The following is a 19,909-nucleotide window of genomic DNA, read 5'->3' on the forward strand; positions in this document are numbered from 1 at the left end:
TTTTCTAGATACCTGCAAAGTGACAACACAACAGCTTTCTAAGAGACTCCTGTAATTCCCTTCCCTAGGAAAGTGACACAGAAGATGCTGATTTTAGGAACTTTAGCTTCAGAATACCTGGTGTTTTGAAACCTTTTTGAAATATTACTGTGCCTGTATTTTCCTTAGCTAAATGCATAAAAAATATAATATTAGGTATCTGCCATAAGTTTTACAGAATTTGAGATTAATATTTCAAAACCACCACTACAACAGACAAATCAATTTCCATAACTTTCATTTCTTAATCAATTATGGATTTATTCAGGTGACTTTAAGACACATAGGCTTCTCCATGTACCAATGAAGCTAAAACTACAACGGCAATCTTTATATAAAACAGCCAAAAACACATGGTTTGCTTTCAAGGTTTCAGTTTTCTATTAGTTCACCAGTGATGAGCTATAAATACTCCAATGAAGCCTAGACTGAATGTATTTTTAGGAGAAGTGGTCTAGAAAAATATATAATTAACAAATTAAGAAGCCCAAAATAGTTCCACAGAGCAGCCCACGACACTTCTTCAGCTTGTCACATGGTTGTTGCTGTGCCCAGCTATAACTGCTCACCAGCAGCATTTTGCTCAGTTTTCATAATTAGCTATAGGGTTTGCACTAATTTGCTCTCAGAGCAGCTCCCATCAGGCACAGAGGAGAAACACTCTCAGTTTACAGGATGACATCTACATCTGTTTCTGAGTGTGTGCTCACGGGGATTGTGCTCTAGAAGACACGTTCATGTCACAAAAAACATGTCCAGCCCACAGCTGGAGAGACAAACACTTTAAGAGATTTAAGTGAAAACTTGCTAAACTAATTGATGAATTTCAGAGACTGATAAAACTTCTGAAGACAACGTGTATCTCTTCACTCAAGTATTTTAGATGAAACAGAAAAGAACTCTAACATCAGTTACTGATTACTTATTGTTCTTGACATGTGCAACTAAGTATTTGTAAAACTATGCATTTACAGCATGGACTTAAAATAAACTCATTAAACCCACAACTTTTTGCTCCCAAACAAATATAAAAAGAAAACAATATGGCAGTTTATACCCCGTTTATTAAAACAGAGCCGTCTATTACTTATTACACTGGTTGGGTAGCCATAAATCACATTATTTTCTTACTCTATCAAGATGCAAGACATTTTGGCAACCAAATAACAAAGACAAATTAGGCAGGGTGGAGAAACATTTAAGCTGCAGTGAGTTAAAAAACATCTAAGCTGGGGGAGACCTAAACCAGCAGAGTTATACAAGGTGCTGGCATCGGGTGACGCTCGGCATGGCGTGCTTGCCAGCCAACTCCTCGAGTGCCCCGTGGGCCTGCCAGGCCCCTTCAACTGGAATGTCAGAAAAGGTCCAGGGACCGTCTGGATGCCGCTTTTTTGGACATCTACCAAAGAGCGCACCACCAAAGCTACAGTTTCTGTGTAGGGATCGCATAGTTCTTTGTAAGAATGAAGGCTTCTGGTAAGAAAGTTTATAGTGCAATCTGAATTAATTTGTGCCCACAGTGTCATTATTCATTTTCCCCAAACAGTTTAAATATAATTGTGTAGGAATTTGATATCTCCGTAAAGATATTACAAAGCAGTGCTTACACAGTTGGTGACTACATAGATTCAATTTTAATAAATACATCACTTCAAGCTTTTGCAAAACTACAGGTACGAAAGCAAGAAGTGGCAAAGCAGCCAACTGCTTCTGTATCTTCTGAATGCTATTAAAATTCTCAGGGCTCTAAGGAGTTCAGATACCCTACTGCACAGGAAGCACACACTGTGTTCAGTTTAACAGCTGCTCGGGGAAGAGCAAAACCCATTTCTGCTTCCTCTTTGCCAACGTGCCACCAAGTTACAGCTCCTGCTGAGAAGTCAGAGAGGTTGCTTTACTCCAGACAAGCATGTTCAGATATGTTTCTGCTTGTCAGCATAGCTGTGTGCTTAACATGGAAATTTGTAACACGAGCTGTATTGCGCAGACATACACACTTTTTTTACTACTGTAGACAAAAAGGGGTCAAGCACCAGGAGCTTCAGCTCATAAACTCATTGTGCTGGCCCTAGGGAACCTCGCTGGTAACAGCTGTAGCCTTAATGCAAATTTACAAAGTGAACACTTACTCAGCTCGAAAACCGTACATACAGTAGTTACCCTGATAACAACAAATACAGTAGCAGGTCAACATCCTGTTGCTAGACAATTTTTGGAGATGGAATATTTTATAAAATCACAAATAGCAATGCTTCATTGAAATAACAGATTTAATTTGCTTCTTGAAACAACTATTCTTAAATCAGTCTGACAATATGCAAGCAAATTAAGTAAAAGCACCAGATTTCCTTTCAGTTTTCAAAAGATTGTAAGGTTTAAGTCATCAAGAGACTGTTTGGGTTTTGATTTTTCCTTTTTAAAGAGTCTTGATTTAAGACAGTGACAGAGGAAAACGTCTAAAAAGCATCTTCAAAAGATTCTTATCTCATTGCAAAACACTCACTTTATGTATTTTGACATAAAAACATCAAATCTTTTTTCTTTTCAGAGTCCTCATCAGGAGCATTTTCAATTTTAAAAAATTGCTTAAAAATCAGACATTTAAAGTCAACTACATTCAACAGATACAACTCATGGTCAAGCTAAATGATTCTCTGTACATCAATACTGCAAAAAGGAAAAGAGTAATTAGCAGTGTTACACCACACTCCATAGGAATTAATCCTTTAAAAGCCAACTGATTTGATTTCTATTTAAAAATAAACAGGTATGAAAAATCTCCTTTGGTCACAGTCCAGAGACAACTGTTTAGGTAAGTGTGACAACAGCAAGAAAAAACACACCAATCAACTGGTCATAATATATAAGTGCAGGTGAAGATGCAAATAAAATAGCCCTCTTAATTGCAAAGCATGCCATACACAGATAGAAAACAGACAGAATTTTGAGAATTCCAATATATTAATGCTTACCATATTCGTGTACTTCAGTAGCTTCAAAAAAGACCATGAATGTAAACATGCTTGGAGGCATCTTATTAACATATAAATATACATGTGCCAGATACCTGCAAACTAAGGTTTGGCACATACGTGCTCACTTCACAACAAAACTTTCAGAAAATGAGGCTCAAAAAGTGCTTTCATAATTTTAAATGTGAATTTTAAATGTCTGAAGTGGAGAAACACTATTCTAGAAAAGAATCAACTAAGATTCAGTTCATATTTTTCCATTAAATGCTGTCTTTCAAGACAACTTTGGAAAAAAAAATAACCATGATGCCTGCAGATATTTCTCTCTGGCACTCAGCAACTTCTGACAATGACAACTTCTGTCTTACATGCAATTCTGCAGCAGAGAAAAGCTTTAAAGCATTCTGCAAATATTTTGGCTTTCACATGGAAACTGGAGCAAACAGGTTTTTTACTACAGAAATTCAGAACCTTTGCTTGTTTCTAAGTAGTGCCGAAACTCAAAGATAAATATGGACTTAAGGATGAATGACAGCTGTAAGGTCTGACTTCACATTGTCAAACACTACAGATAAACAGACATATCTTTTCACAACTCTATACTTCTGATTTAAGAACTATCATTTTGTAAGCAGCAAGTCTTCACATGCAAATAAAAGTACATAAACACTAAACATTAATTAGTAACTTATTTTCTTCACAAGTTCCATTCTGACAAGTAAATTATCTGGACAAGTGTACTTGCCTTACAAGTATTTTCAAGAGTTATGCATTTAAAACTGATAAACACCATAGACCTGATAAAACTGCTAAGAGATCCTAAACTCATAAACCCTTCCTGGATACTCAAAATGTAGTATATTTTCCTTTCTCCAATTCCACAGGGACATAAAATACCTTTAGTAAGATTCCTCACTAAACCTTCCTACAGAGTAAGCACTTTCTATAGCTCTTTTTGCTGAAACAAGAATCACTTCAAAAAAAACATTTGACAAGATTGAGGCTCAGAAACTCATCTGTCATGTAACCAAATTAGACTGGAATAATACAAGTGTACCTTTTTACATTGAATCCTACTGTTAAATTAAAAAAAAAAAAAAGCTGTAGTTTGTACACCTTCTTAAGAAGTTTAAGGTTTTCTAAATGAAACCAGAATGAGAAACACAAATGAGAAATCAACTAGTTGCATTCTCCACCTACTAGCATTTTAATGCCTTTAGAACTGAAAATGTATTCATTAAGCAATACACTGTAACTGGAATAGTCAACACTCAAGTCCACCAAAATTTAAAAAGCGATTCATTTCAGCATAACCACACTAGCAAATTATTCTGTATATTTCAGTGAAGCAGAGCTTTAAAAAAATTGTAGAGAAATAGATCGTTCCTTTCTTGTGTTTTAGGGGAGCAAATCTCTCCATAAAGATGATTTATACAAATGCAAGAGCAAACTTTCTGAGAGAAGGGTTTGGGGGTTTTATTGTTTTTTTTTTCCCAAAGATTTCACCACATGATTGAAAATTAGATGAATGTGTATTCCTGACCACACTGACAATGTCACAGCTAGTTCATGATAAGCAACTGCAACGAGTGTAAATGAAAAACAGGTCCCTATACTGGGACAAAGCTTGGCTGCAGGCTGACTGTATGACACTAATATTGAAAGCAAGAATTTAAGTAAACTCATCTGGCATTCAGATCTGACTGAGGGAACAGTGACAACGACACAGTGAAGGTACACTTAGGTGCAATTTCATGCTGGTGACTTTTTCCTCTTTTTATGCTTAGAGTAGATTTTAAACCAAGAGTTGCATATTCAATGACACGTACACAATTCAAAACTTAAGAGACCAAGAGCACAGTTATACACATAATTACATAAACTTAGTATTTACATATTCTAAACAAAGTTCCATTTTAACAGTTGAAGTCTTTTAACACATGAAAGAAGATAAGGTACTACAAAGAATGCATAACGGGATCACAAACTTTCCACAAGCATATAAACACATGTTTTAAAGTGCTTTCTGGGTGCTTCAGATTAACCCCTCGCAGTACAAGCTTTTATGTAGTGCTGTTCCAGTCATTACAAAATTATTTAAATCCCTCCTCTTCAGGTGCATTGTGAGTTCAGGAATAATGACAACACCATTGTAGAACTTTAGGCTCTACAACATAAACGTATACATTACTTAGGTTCAGATGAAGTTGTCAAATACTTTGGTTTATCATAGCTTGGGATAAATATTTGATAGAACAAAAATTGCACCTCTCCACTCTTGAGTTTATTTTTTTTTTTAACTAAAAAAATACCCCAACATAAATTGACAGTATTCTTTGGTAAAAACAGGACATTTGGCCAACTTGTGTGTACATCTATTTATCAAAATAGCGTAAAAGTGATCAAATGCCACTGCTGTACTGTCAATTTACAGGAATAAGTATTCCTCAGTGGGGAGTATCAAAATATTAACCTTAGCAGTTACCTATACAACAAGCTGAAACACCTTCAGCAACCATTACAGGGAATCAATAATGTTTTAGAATACTTTTTGCTTAACATTTATCCTTTCCATTACAAAAACCTGTAAAATGCTCTATGCCTGCAGACAAGTCCACTACCTTGCAGTGACTACAGAAACGTTATTCAATGGTGTACACTGTCAAGTTGCTTTAACAAAAACCAGGAATAAGGTGTGCTGACCAACTAATACTCAACTGCACAGTACTTGTGCATTACCTATCCTAAATACTAAGAAAAGCCTATTAAAAATTCATTTAACTGCTACAAGTTACGTGAATATATAAAAACAGAGCAGATATACAAGTATAACACTGAACATACTGTACTTTATTAGCACAAAAAGCCAGAACAAGGCACAGCAAGCAGAAAAATACATCAATAGAAGGGTTAGTGTAGCATACAAGAATAACGTTTATTGTACTTGCAGCCAAAATGTTTCCTACCTCGCACAGGTCACTGCCATAGAGAAGTAAGAAATAAAATACTGTAGCAGCTGGTAAAGAAACTAGGGAGCACTCAGAATTGGTACAAAACATTAAACAGGGGTCAGGGCATTCCAACAAAATTTTAGTGCAAAATATCTAAGATAGAACTACTTTTAAGTTCCATCTCCGTGTAAATAAGCAAACAGAAGTTAGAATCTTGTTTCTAAGTCATCTGTTGAAACTATCATCAGTGCATATTACGTTAAAACATTTTTAAAAGCGCAGATGGAAAGATATTTACAAATAAAGTGTACCAGTACCTTTGAAACCTGACATTTGCTTCAGATATGTCAGATTTTGTACTCTGATTATAATAATTCATCTACTTGACATGTTCTCCATAAAAATATCAGACGACTTTAAATAATTAAGCATTTTTTCCTGTCATTATTACCTTCCATTGTAAGTTACTAGCAGTCAGGCCACCAAAATCTGTTTTGGAAAAAACCCACAACCTTCTGTTGCACAGCAATAATCTAATTCTGTGTCCTGACACAGAAGCAGCAATTCACACTGGAAGGTATTTTTAACTGTCTGAGACAGCATTACATTTGCTAACAATGCCACTTAAATCTCCAAGTGTTTGTAACAGAATTACAGTACTGAGCAGGCATATTCAAGTCTTAATGATTAGGAAACCTTATACACTGTGAAAAGCATGATTCATCTGTTAGCATCAAAGCACCATTAACTCTTAATGGACCGCTTCTAATGAACTGCTCTTCATTACAAGAAAATATTCACTAGTATTTGGAAACATGTTTGTGAGCTAAATTATTACTTTGAGTTGAAGAAAGTTTTGAAGAAGAGAATTAAAAAAAAATACTTCAAATATTAGCAAAAATGCCCCTCCAATAAAGCCTTTCTTTAACAGCATTACATGAATGCCCCATGGGAAATGCCTCATAGTTTCTTCATCCAATTACTACAGCTATAAAAGGGAAAAGAATATTTAGAAATTAGCAAAAATATTTCATTAGGCCTTAATGAAAAACGTGCAGAATTGTGTCTGCTTATTGTTTCCAAGAGGCATCACAACTTAGTTTGATTAACAGCAGGCAGCATCTGACAGGATACTAACACTCAGCTTAAATAGGGTATTGCAGAAAAGCAAGACGTCATCGGTGCGCTTGCTGCAGTTAAACTGTAATACACAAAAAAAAAAAAAAAAAAGCATGTTCCAGAAGCTTATTTTGTTTTCCATTTACTTTGTTTTTATAGGTTCCCGCTCCAGCCATCGCACCCTGACTTTTTGTTTATAGTGATACTCCTTTAGAAAGTCTTGCAACATTGAGGGTAGAGGAAGGTCATCAATTCCATCGTACGTAGTGCACCTGCAGATTACTGCCCGGCAGATATACTGCAGACTAAAGGGGAAGGTCCTGTTCAGAGATACAGTAAGCAATGGCTCAAAGAACATGCAAGAGCTGGGGTCTTTGTAGTGTTCCAGAAGCCCCGTAACGGTTGACGAGTGGAACACACAGGGGTCGTGGGCATCAAAGCTGAAGTTGTGGTTCCACTGCTCGATGCGTGCGTGCAGGGAGCGGTTGTAGCGGCGGAAGCTCACCGAGAAGAGGTAGTCCTCCTGCGCAGAATCCCTGAGCAAAAAAGTGCCTTCGGGTTTACCCTCCAGAAGTGCTTCTGCTTCGTAGCGGTCCATGACGCCCCAGTAACACGGGTTACCTGTGATCTGGAGCAAGTCTGGCACGAGGCAGTGGATGTAATCGATCTGAGTATGCACTTTCCAAGCCCCCTGCCTGCTGATATGGCCATGGCTCTCTCCTGACATCTGACGCTGCTTCTGCCGGCGCGACTGCAGGCAAAGCGTTGTCGTGTCCTCTTCGGAGTCACAGTTCCCTGGAGGTGTTATGGTTTTGTCCCCGGTCAGCTCAGTCATCCCGGGGGCTAACTTTGGTCCCAGTTTATACAATGGATTTACCTGTGCTGTAGCTTCAAAAGTGTGTATTTGGGCATTGGGAGGGGGATCAACCCCTTCTTCAATACTAAGCCTACGTCTCTCTCTGAGCCGGTCTTCTTCATCTTCTGTGGAAACCAAGGAAGGATCAAATGTGTCAAAGAAAGTTGAATGAGGGCTCACAGGTGCTGTGTGTTGTTTAATCAGATGCCACTTCTGGGCCAGATCTGAGCCTGCAGGAAAAGGGCATTTCTCAAGCATTAGTTCAGAGAGATGGATCTTTCTTTTGTTAGAAAACAGAGGTTTGGACTGTTTGCTATAAGTTCTCATGGGAAAACACAGCCCAACAGTGTCTTGGAGACGCTGTCGCAGAGAACGGCTGCCTACTGTCCTGCTGGATACTGTGTCCATGTCATGGACTGAGCTCACCCCGTACCTTCTCTCCCTCCTCTGCAAACCACTTCGTGTTCTACCAAACCTTTTTTCAGTATCCAAGGAGCTCTGTGTTTTGGTAGAGCAGGAATGCTTCTTCTTCCCACCCCAAGGAGCATGCCGAGAATAAGAGTCCCTTCGAGCAAGCCTGGCTCCTGTAGTGACACATGAGTCATTCTCTTTCTCAATGCTTATTTCAACAATCTGAGGAATTTCTGTGACACAGTTTTGGTTCCGCCTTGCTGAATTCTTTGAAGGACTTAAGCCTAATTGCAAAGCAATGTCTTCTCTCAAAGGGCTGCTGGGCTGTTGTTGAGTCAAGTCAGTTATCTGGATGGCTTTCTCTTTACCAGATGAGCAATTATTGGAGTTCACAACTATACTCTCATTTTGGCTTCCACCCTCATGACTAAAGAGATTCTGGCATCTGTATTTGAAATTGTTCCACATCTTTCCCACTTTATCCATGGATTATGTTATCTAAAACAAGAGGAGAAGAAATAGTAAAATAAAAATATAGTTGTAAAACAGGAGGATATATCTTCAGTTCTCAATTAAGTTACACACCCTAGATGACTACTATTAACTGAATGCAATACATTTTAAAATAAGTGCCCTAGTCTTTGTAGGATTATGTGGAAGCAAGATGCATCACACCATTTTGACATTTAGAAAAATATCCCTATTTTTGAATATTTTCTAAATGAGTGTTTAGAAAAATCACCACAAAGAAGTGTTTAGGAAATGAGAAACATTTCATTTACAAGTAGGCCCTCCTATTTTTCTGTAGGCATGCAGGTAGGTCTGCATAGTTGTATTTGATGAATAGGAAATACATAGTCTATAAATTCTTCATTTAAGAAAGAATTTTTAAGTCATTTGTTAGTTATGACTCTCTGATAAACTTCCAATAAGAAGCAGTAAAACAAATCCTGAATAAGGCCTGTTCAAGTCACTCCAAACTAGCAGAGCTGTTAGTAAAATCCAACAAATGCACTGCAAATGTCCAGATACATCGTGTAAAACAAAATCTCCAGCTGCACACCACATAAATTCCAAGACATAGCTTTGTAAGATTAAAAGAATTAGGACAAAAATAGAAATTTAGGGGGGAAAAAAGCATTCATCCTTATTAGATGAGACAATCACCAAAAGACAATTTTAGAATTATAAAGTCTCTGATACATTAATGTAAGCCATATGAAACAGCTGAAAAAAAATCCACCAACCAATGGTCGGCTTTATTACTTAAGATATAAAAGAATGAAAGAGCCCAAGGAGCTTTTCTATCTTTAGTAAGAACACTTAAAAAGAAAGCAGCTTCACAGCAGAAACACGATGACAGTGAATCATGAAGATACTGTAAAAAGATAAAAACATTAGCAGTGTGTATTCTGAAACTACATCTTTAGAAACTGAGTTTGATAATTGGAACAAGACTGCCAAAATTACAGGACTGCCCTAGGACAGAGAGAAACAGGCTAATTCTGTACTAAAAAAAGTCAGGCAATGCCAAACTAAATTAGATCTAATTAAGTTCTGAGAGAAGTGCTAAACTTAAAAGAATAAAACACGTCATCTTATCTAATTTAACTCTTTATGGAAACTGCTCTGTTCTTTGGAAACATTATTTTGCAGCAACACTCCTCTGTTGCTGCACTTCTTTTCTGTTCATAACTGGAGAGGAATCTGAAGCAGTGACTAAATGCACTGGGGCTCATGACATAAAGTGGATGATGAACAAGTAGGCAATGCTCTGGTGATCCAGCCTACAAGTCCTTACAACAGGAGCATAGCTGTAAGCCTACGACTTTATAGCAGAATTCACTGAGACTGGAGGAGAGTCAGAGGCATAGTTTACAAGAGAAATATGAAAGAGAATGAATGTGTAACACCTGACTGTGATAGGAACAAAAAACAAAAGCTTTCTATCTCACTCTATCATCAGATGATCCAGCAAACCCAGCAAGCCAGGTACCTAACTTAAAAATTGAGTGTGGATGAGGAGCTGGGGAGAAAGGGGAAATCAGGCCTCCAGTCTCTGCAGGTTGCTGGTACAAGTTACCTACAACACAGTGCTAAAGGACAATCTGCACAGCACTTTTGTGGTTATTAAAGAGGCAGACACTTGCAGAGCAATGTTACACATGGAAGATGCTACACAGCTCCATGTATACATAAAGACTGTAAGCAAATGAGCAAAGAATGTCTTCCTGAATAAAATAAAAAATCCTCAAATTGTTTTTCTTTCTGGAGTTGTCTGGATCAAGCTGAGGAAATTCTAGGAGCAACAGAACTACTAAAGTCAGACCACACACAAATTTGCAGGAAGCCCCCAACATGTATCATGTCATTTCAATGATCATAGCTGTTTGTGGTGTCTCAGAATACCCATGCTGACCATGAAGGAGCACATGTCTGCTGGCTGCCAGCCTGTCAACAAAATATATACAAGGCTGACTTCTACACTTTCATCTCAAGTTTTAAATTTTTTATTCTCTTCCTAGTCAGAGAGATGTTTAAAATTTCTGGGAAGAGAAAAGAATGAGATACTATATAAACTCCATTCCCTTGGCAAGTCAGGCGAGAAAATGTACACGTTTTGTGACAATGAACTGGAATTACTTTTCTATCCAATCACATGCTATTCAGTGGTGTCTTTTATTCTGAAATTGCTCTTTATTGCTCTTCCTTTGCACTACTAGTCTAAAATGTCTTAAGACTGTTAGATGGGTGGAAAGTTCTCTACATGTGCCCAGAAAGCTTCAAGAACAAATAAAAATAAAAACCAACAAAACACTCCACCCACAGCCCCCCAGCATCCCGGCTTGACAGACTGTACTTCTCAGAAGTTAAACTTAAAAGGTTAAAAGTACTTTTTGTCACACTCAAGAGAATAAAGATACCTTTCTTACCCAGAAAAGCAAATGAGTCACTGTGTCTTGTCTTGAGAATATACCTCAACATGAACTTGCTAGATTCCTTCCTTGACTTGTGGACATGTTTACTACAAAGGGAAAAGCAGAAATTTTGTTAATAGTTAGAATATCTTTTCATTTAGACATCTACTGTTAATCACTGACATCAAAGGGATATTTTACTATTTATTTCTGAAATGTATCCATGTAACTGCACGCTCTTTATATATTTTTAATGCATATTAATATAAACAAAAAGCTTCACAGAACTTGCTTTTTCTATACATTAACAACATTTGTCAAGTGCAGTCATGGGCAGGACTCTGAAATAAAACCTTTGACAACCAAGAGCAAAGCCACGGTATCTGCATCATTGAAGTGCCAGGCACAATGGGCATAATCAAGCCTATGAAATGGTTTCCTCACATTTTGGTCTCAAGTTGTGGTTGGCAGTGCTGTCAGATCACCACATACTGTCTCTCCTTGTTTCCAGCTGCTACATCACATCAAAAGGCAGCTAAAAATACACACTTTTCTAATATTACTTTTCCAGGTAAGCAACTGCTGTACTCTCCACAAGGATGTTACATGATTGTGAAGCAAGAGCAATATGAACCATGATTCTAAAAATGGGAAAGTGGAATACAAGACAAGTTCTTTATTAAAAGAGTAGGTCAGCACTTCCCTAAAATAATCATCATTGTTTTTCAGAAATCCAAGAGGAGTTGAGGGATTTAATATGCTCACACCACTGTCAGAAATCTAACAGTAACAGAAGAGAATAACTTGCTTCTCCATGCTAGATCCAAGCCCAGGAAAGCAGCAAGAGTTAACAGAAAACATTGGGAATTTACATGAAAGCTCTACACACAGAACAAGAAGAAAAATATTGAAATGTGATGCACATGTACTTCAATGAAAAGCTACAGGGTTGAGCAATCAGTAGGTGGATATTAAAAGTTCATATTCCTAGGTAGAAACTCCAGAGCAATGGCAGGAAAGTCCAAGTATTACTAGTTTCCATTCACCTCTAGAAGTGCTAAAATTCCTGAAATATTTTTAAAGTTAGGCCACACTATTGCTATTGAGATTCCATAAAAGTAACCTTTTCAGAGAGCAACAGAGTGACAAGTACAAAGTATTTATACCAGATGAAGATCAAAACACAACTACAGCTCTTCTGCAACTGTAACATTTACTCTCATTTCTTTTGTTCTGCATTATGTTCCTAGTAAGCCTACAAACACAACAGTCAAAACCATTAAAATTTGTTCAGTGCAAGGCATTAACAGAGCAAATGCAAGGTAAAGTTGGTAGAATAAGGGCTATCCAACTTTAAACAAAACCTTACTTGAAACATTAGCTCATTCAGCCCTCTGAAGTTCACCTTCACTGCAAATAAAACCAGTGATGCTGTTTTACTGGGCATAGGTGGCAAAGGGGCTGCATGCTAACCATTTTAACACATCAAAAATTCAAAAAACCCACATGGATGCTTATCCTGAAGTGTCACACTTAATGGCACTAGCTTTATATATCCCCATTCTCCTCAGTTCTGCTCAGAAACATGAGCAGTCAATACAGCACCTATCACATCACCACTGCCAGCCAGCTGACACGGCCTGTTGGACAAACTGCCAGGTGGCTCCAGGAGGGAGTGATTTCTTTGGGAATCAGCCTTCCCTAATGGAAAACAGTTCCTTGAATTTGGGCAAATTGTCTCAGTTAAACATCTCAGACTTGCGTTAGAACAAAAGCTGAGTCACTGGTAAAGTATTTAAAATTTAATCTAGTGATTTTAAATGAGTTTAAATCCATGTGCAACAGATGTGTGGTTTCACAGATTTCTCATGGCAGCACTAAGTTTGACAAAATAAAAATTATTTCTGAACTGGTTCTAAAGCCATCCCAGTTTTACAAAGGAGCACCGCCAGTGGTTATTCTAGCCTAAACAGGAAATCCATTTCATTCCATCAAAATCCACAAAGTGAATTCAACCATTCGTAGATTTTCTAAGAAAAAAAAACCCAATTATTTTTTCTAAGAAAAGTAGAAGTTTTACTGATCTCTTTTCAACTAAAAATTATTTCTGCCCACATTGACCTGGCATAAATGATCTTAAAAATAACAGATAATAAGCACTCTACATGGATTACAGAAGCGTGAGCAGCAATACCTTAGTGCTATATTCCCATTTGCAGTAAATTTAGAGACATTCCAATGCATGAATTTTGCATGAGTATAGTCGTCAAGTATTCTGAGCACACAAATGCTGAGACAACAAAGAGATTTTAAGCAGTATGATAAATCTACAGTTGCAACTTGTTTGTAATCCTAAAATACCACATATTAACAGATTACTGTGAAAACTCAGACCATTCTTCCCAGAAATGTCACAAGATCTAGCCAGAGCTTTCTGCCTGTGACTTCATAGGAACACTATTCTAAGTCAAGGCTGTGCTCTGTCTGAAAGATAATACACTCATTTCACTCTCACAGTTCACCCTATTTAAAATTTATTCAGTATGGTCTATTATATTCAAAGTATTAACTGCTAACAATGTACCATCTTCACAGAAGATGAAATAGTGCACAAAATATGATACCTTACAGAACAGGCTCAAAAAAAAAAGAACCTACAAGATTATTTGTTTTGGTATTTTTGTAAGATGATAGCTTCAAAACACTGAAAGATAACAAGGTCAAAACATTGAAGGAATACAAAACCAGATAACTTTTCCAAGTCAAAAACCCAGTAATCTGACAAAAGGAAAAGAGAGCAGGGAAAGAAATCAGTCTCCCTGCTCCTTGCACACTGTTTAGCTCAATGTTAGCTGGAGCCTATACAAGCAAACTGGCTACCACATTCCATGGCCCTGGTGCACAGACCATGGAGGTACAAGCAAAAGCCTGGAAGGAAACGATGCTTCTATTTGTGTCATTCCTCAAAATTATTTGCTTAGCAGTGACAAGATTATTAAAGACATTTGCTTCCATGAAGGGATGCTTGCTGGAGAGGTCACTGTCCTGTCTGCACGCTGCCAAATGCCTGCTGCAGGTTCCTGCTGCAGGTTCCTGCTGCAGGGATGTCCTGAGCGAGCTGCTCCCAGGAAGGACAATACTAAAGATTACAAAGCAATTTCCTCCTTTCCAATGCATATTCCAGAAATAATGAATTACTACTGTAATACTAGAAATAATGTTTCTTAAAAGACAAAGAATTTGTTGGCTCAAGAGGAACCATGCATTTTTCTACACACACAAAAATGTGCTCACTGCAGACAGCTCAAAGAGCTGATTTAGAGGCCTGGAAGGAAAAGGTGGCTGCTATTTTTTTAACTAAACAAGGTAAAGGGGCCAAGTGTCTCAAGTGCTCATGAAAGCCTTATTAGGATAAAGTACTACTGGTTTTTAACTATTAGGCTTTGATAAATTGGAAGGGCAGTTGCATAAGAAAATTAATACAAAGGTTAGAATCCTCAAACCAAAACTCAAACCTCCCAGAAAAGAGGTAAAGGATACAGAGCTCCAATTCCAAGAACACATAGAATTGGCCTAAGTTGGTGCTGCAACCAAGAGAAATGGCATCAGCCTCTTCCTGGCCACCTGTGCTGGTGCAGGAGGTGGTCTGTACACCATATGGCTGCTCAGTCAACCAGCTCAAGGAACTGATCCAGACTAAAATGAATTCTCAGAAAAAGTCTCAATCATTTACTCCATCTGGTTTATGACTTCTGTACAAACATTCAAGTTAACACATGTGAGGAGCAGATGAAGAGGGAGGAAGCAGCAGCCAGGGCAAGACTGCTTCCTTCCACAGCAGCACTGGTTAGCTCTGCTGAAGTTATTAAGCTCTTAGATGGCTACTTTGAAGAGAAGAGACATCTCCATTCCCAGCTAAGAGGCTCTGGCTGCAAAGAGATTAGAATTCTACTTAAGATGCTGCTTTGAACACTTGCATTGAAAGTTCAGCCACTGAAAACCTTTACTACGAAAATAAAATGCTGAGTTGGCTTGATGCATTGTGCTAAAACACAAGGAAAGCTGCAAGTTTCAAGGACTTGAGCTGGCAGACTGTCAAGTCTAAGTAAAATAATGATATTTTGCCATTGTTCCAACCTAGAGTAAGAAGTGAAGTCCTCCCCCTCCTTGGTGCAGATTTGCAATGAGCAAAAAGCAGTCTTAGCTTGGACAGCTGATGTTCTGCCAGTTTCTTCCCAAGCAGCTACACAATGGTAACTTCTGACCAAAAATACTGCTCCAAAACTTTGGGTTTCCAGAAGGACAATTTTGGCACTATGTGTGTTCACCCTGGGTTGAAAAGTACTGTACAGTTGCTATCTGTTTCTTTGCTGTAAGAAAATCTGAAATTCCTGAAGCACACAAGATATCAATAGATGAACAGAAAGTTATGGCGCTGAATCAAAACTAGGGGCAACTGCTTTTTAAATACTCCTTTGCCTCTACTGACACAAGTCTAGGAGGCAATAACCACGAGCAAAGTTGGTAGTTCTAATTATGTAAGAATTACAGCACAAACATGAGTTTCAGATACTAAAACATAAATAACACTATACAGATTTACCAAGAACTCCCATAGTGGTAGATTTCTAAGCTAGAAACGACAAAGTCAAGACAATGGCACACATTATTTCCAAGTCAAGAAACCTTCAAATCATTTTGGCAGTATCCTGATGGCAGCCACTCATTGTAACATGTAAATCCACACAAGCAAGATTAAATGAAAGCAGTTTCCTTTAAACTACCTCCATACACCCTAAGCAGGCAATTCAATTTCACCTTAACATTTCAAAAAAAGAACCCAAAAGAATGAGCATTAAGTTAACAAGGTAAAGTACCTGCCATGACAGGGAACTCTAGGTGAATTAGTGTAGTAATGGTTTCCATACTGCTATGTTTAACTCTTCTCACAGAGAAGCTGCCACTATACTTTTTTAAAATTCATGTGGACAGAATAAATGGTTCCAGTCAGTGTTCCAGCAGCCCTCTTGATGACCTCTGCAAAAGCCATAAGTACTCTGAGAAAAGTTATGGAGCTCTCCCTTAGTAGAGAAGAATTTGCTTCTACTTCTGTGAACACTAATGAAGCATATCCTCCTCTACAAAGTTCTAAAATATAAATAGGTATCAAATTGATAAAAAGAGTGATCTAATGGTTATTTGTATGTAATTCTTGGGAGATCTGAGTTAAGAAAAAACATACCTTAATAGCTGTGCCTCACTAAAAGCAAAGGAAATTGGAAGCAAAGTTGAAAGATGAGTCAAATCACATCCCACATCTTTGACAAGCTCAGTAAAAACATCCAATTTAATATATTTTGTAAACAGTGCATTTCATTCAATTGCAAATGGCCTATTTTCCAAACACAATCCTTCTGTTCTGGGATCAATTTATACTGGTTTAACAGTCCTATTTCTTCTCATTACATTTTTCAAAACCTCAACAGCCTGTTTAATGCCTCTCCCTCACCACTGTACCCATGCCCCCCATCAGCTTACAGTCCTCCTGGACACAGAGCTTTTCTCGTGCACCTAGCCACTTCCCATGTGTCCTTTTAACCTGGCCAAGCAAAAGATCGTATTCTCCAACACAAACTAGCTCAACTAGCTACCTGACACCTCTAATGAACCAATAAAACCAAAGCTGTACTTGTCTTTCTCTAGCAATGTATCTAGAATGGTGACCACATAGTCACCATTATTGCCATTCATGCAGTTTGCAGGAAAAATAAAATAAAGCAGCCCTTCTCTCAAATTTAAGTGAAATGGACCCAAAAGTTCAAAAGTTTCAAAGCCATAACAATTGAGAAAGGTAACAGCCCAAGCTGCTATCCAGCTACAGCTATGCTTACACCAAGTAGAAGGTGGCCTGAGATGGACAGTTCTAACAACATAAACTTATAAAGTGACCTTCATAATGACTTAACTCCCAACTCACATTCTTTCACGCCAGAAGTTTGGCAAGTAAATACTATCACTACAGCACCACTGGAAATCTCAGATCAGTTTCTGTACAGAATATGCTTTCATAAAATAAAAAAAATTGAGTAACTACAGAATGAGACCAGGATTTAACCTGCAAAGCATTTGGCAGGCAAGGAGTTAAAATCCTGCCTAAGACTAGCCCACAGCTGCTGTCAGCAGTCAGGCTTGTCAAGAGAAGCTCTGGGCTGTCTTGACAAGACTAATTGGCAGCAAGCACCTGGTTCCCCAGGCTGGGCCTGGGGAAGGTAAAGAACATAAACCCTGCAAAGAAGAAGGAGAAGCAGCTGGAGGGCTGCCAGTAGGTCTAGCCTGTTTCATGTTTTCACTTTAATCCACAGGCAACTTTATCCTAGACTGTACCCAGCTAGAGCAACCAGAAACATTTCAACTTCCCAGCTGAAGGCAACTTGTGCTCTGTGGTTCTGTACTGGGAAGTTCTGCCAGCAAACAGTCACCAAGCCTTGGTGTGCAGGGTCCTGCTGCAGCACAGCCAGCTGCAACATCCACTATCACTAAATTGCAGTGGAACTGAAATTTTGGTTTTCTAATACCCCCAAAAATTAGCTTAAAGGTGTTACCGTAACTTTAAAATTATGGACTAAATTGCCAGAAAATCTAAACTAAGACTGTTCTGGATATTCTGTACACTGAACACATAAAGCATGCGTGATGACAACTTATAAACACTTATAAACATAGCAAATTAAAGTGCATCTTTAAAAAACTTAAAAAAAAAAGTTTACAAAATCCCCAACATTCTAAAAACTAGCTAGAAGTAGGATGAATGAGGAATTTTAACTGGGATTTCCAGAAAAGTTAAAAGACTTTAAACATATTTTGACCTCTGCTAAGAATCATGATTTCAGTGAATGTGAAGCTTTCTGAAATTCTGCCCTTGGTTTTTTCACATTATTAAGACTCAAGTGAAAAAAACTTAAAGCATTAGCCTTGCAGGTTCAGCCCGAGATAGGAAGATCTTAATTAGTGGTAAGGGACAAAAAAAAAAAAAAAAGCCCTTAGTTTAGCTGAGTTTGCATAACTGAACCAACAAGTGTCTAGTTATATATAAACATACACAAAAATTGATATATGTAAAATATGTATAACATCAATATACCTCAGAAATTTTTGTGTGCAAGATGGTATAAGTATAAACATTAAAAAGTCAGAACTAAATTCTTCAAAGCAAATTGCTCAGGAAATACATTGACTATGTCTTGGCCAAGTTTCACATTTTAGGCGTTTTAGCTTGCTAGTCAAGAATTCTAATAATGCCGAGCAGCACTAAGTTTCCATATCTTAAAACCCTGGAAATTTGGAAGTGTACTCATACACAGTCTCAGTTTGAAAAACAGTCCAATCAATAAGCATTAATGCCAAATGATGGTGCTGGGGAGGACAAAACATAATAGTGGAAGTGCTTGACAGTCAACCCACTGTTAGCAGAACAACTCACCCAAAGAGCCAGAGTGTGCCATTGTGCTCACTCTGGCTCACTCACTACCTGAGCACACCAAAAGAACCATTCCAACATTCCTTTAACTGTTCATGATACTAATGTACCAATACAACAATCCATTAGCAATATCTAAAAAGAAAAAAACTCAGGGTAATGATTATAAGTTATTGTGTTCAGAGTTACTGCTCTAGAAATAACAAAAAAAAATGTTTCTCTGCCTGACAGCAAAGGGTCCAGCCCTTTGCAAAACCTGCTCTCCATTTGTATTCAAAGACTACCAACGAGTAATCTAGAGGCTCTCTTGGTCTCTACTCATGAGCTTCATGACTCAGTGTTAAAAACAAACAAAAAAAAACCAAAAAAAAAACCCAAAAAAAACCCCAAAAAACCAAAAACCTACAAAAAAAACCAAAAACAAAAGCAACCGAAAGCAACAAACCACCCCAAAAACAAACCAAGACAAACAAACAACAGTAACAAAAAAAAACAAAACAAACCAACCCACACCACACTTACTTTCCTTGTACCATGCAAAACAGGAATGCCCATGATTCAAAACATAGGATCAAGATGTACCATAAAAGCTTCAAGTAATAATATCTAGCCCTTCACATATAAGAAATGTAAGACTATGACTAAATGCACAGGATACATATTAGAGACTGAACAAGCATTGATAAGAAAATCAGGTCTTTCCTCTTAAAAGTATCGGTTTCCTCAGTCCATTACAACTGAGGTGATAACTAGATTATTATGGTACTATCTTATCTTCAAGGCACTAGACTCCATTGCATAGGAAGATGAAATAGGATAGCAAGATTGTCAATATGTGGCTACATCTTTCTTCTTGTTTTTACATAAAGCTATCAGTTAAATAAAAACTACTTTAATGAAATGCTCATTCTAGCAAAGAAGCACCTGTGCATGTTATGTAAGCCCCCACAGGATAAGAATTTTCTAAGAAAAATATATGTATTTGGTTAGCTCCTAAATTCTTCTCAAAATAAAATATATAAATGCTTTGTCTTTTGAAATAATCTATCCAATCCAAAAGCTGACTCCAGTTATCACTACAGGATTGTTGCAGCACAACCCTAGCCATGAATCACTAATCCACTGATTAGCTACTGGGCATTCCTATTAATCAATAGGCAAATGGC

General features: G+C 37.7%; 1 protein-coding gene across 3 annotated transcripts in view; it reads right to left on the reverse strand.

Annotated features, from left to right (window-relative positions):
* Positions 1-1,083: 1,083 nt before the first annotated feature.
* Positions 1,084-19,909, reverse strand: part of SOCS5 (suppressor of cytokine signaling 5) — a 33,754-nt gene continuing 14,928 nt past the window's right edge. For 2 of the 3 annotated variants that reach the window (XM_021552404.2, XM_021552395.2), the window contains exons 2-3: positions 11,282-11,373; positions 1,084-8,846 (exon numbers count right to left, since the gene is read on the reverse strand). In XM_021552404.2, coding sequence (XP_021408079.2) covers positions 7,224-8,834 — 1,611 coding nt within the window. In that variant the 5' untranslated portion in view covers positions 8,835-8,846; positions 11,282-11,373 and the 3' untranslated portion in view covers positions 1,084-7,223. Of the gene's footprint in view, positions 8,847-11,281; positions 11,654-19,909 lie in introns of those variants that run through there. The other variant, XM_077781860.1, reaches the window with a different exon arrangement.

This window comes from Lonchura striata, chromosome 3, assembly GCF_046129695.1.
Source record: "Lonchura striata isolate bLonStr1 chromosome 3, bLonStr1.mat, whole genome shotgun sequence".
Lineage (NCBI taxonomy): Eukaryota > Metazoa > Chordata > Aves > Passeriformes > Estrildidae > Lonchura > Lonchura striata.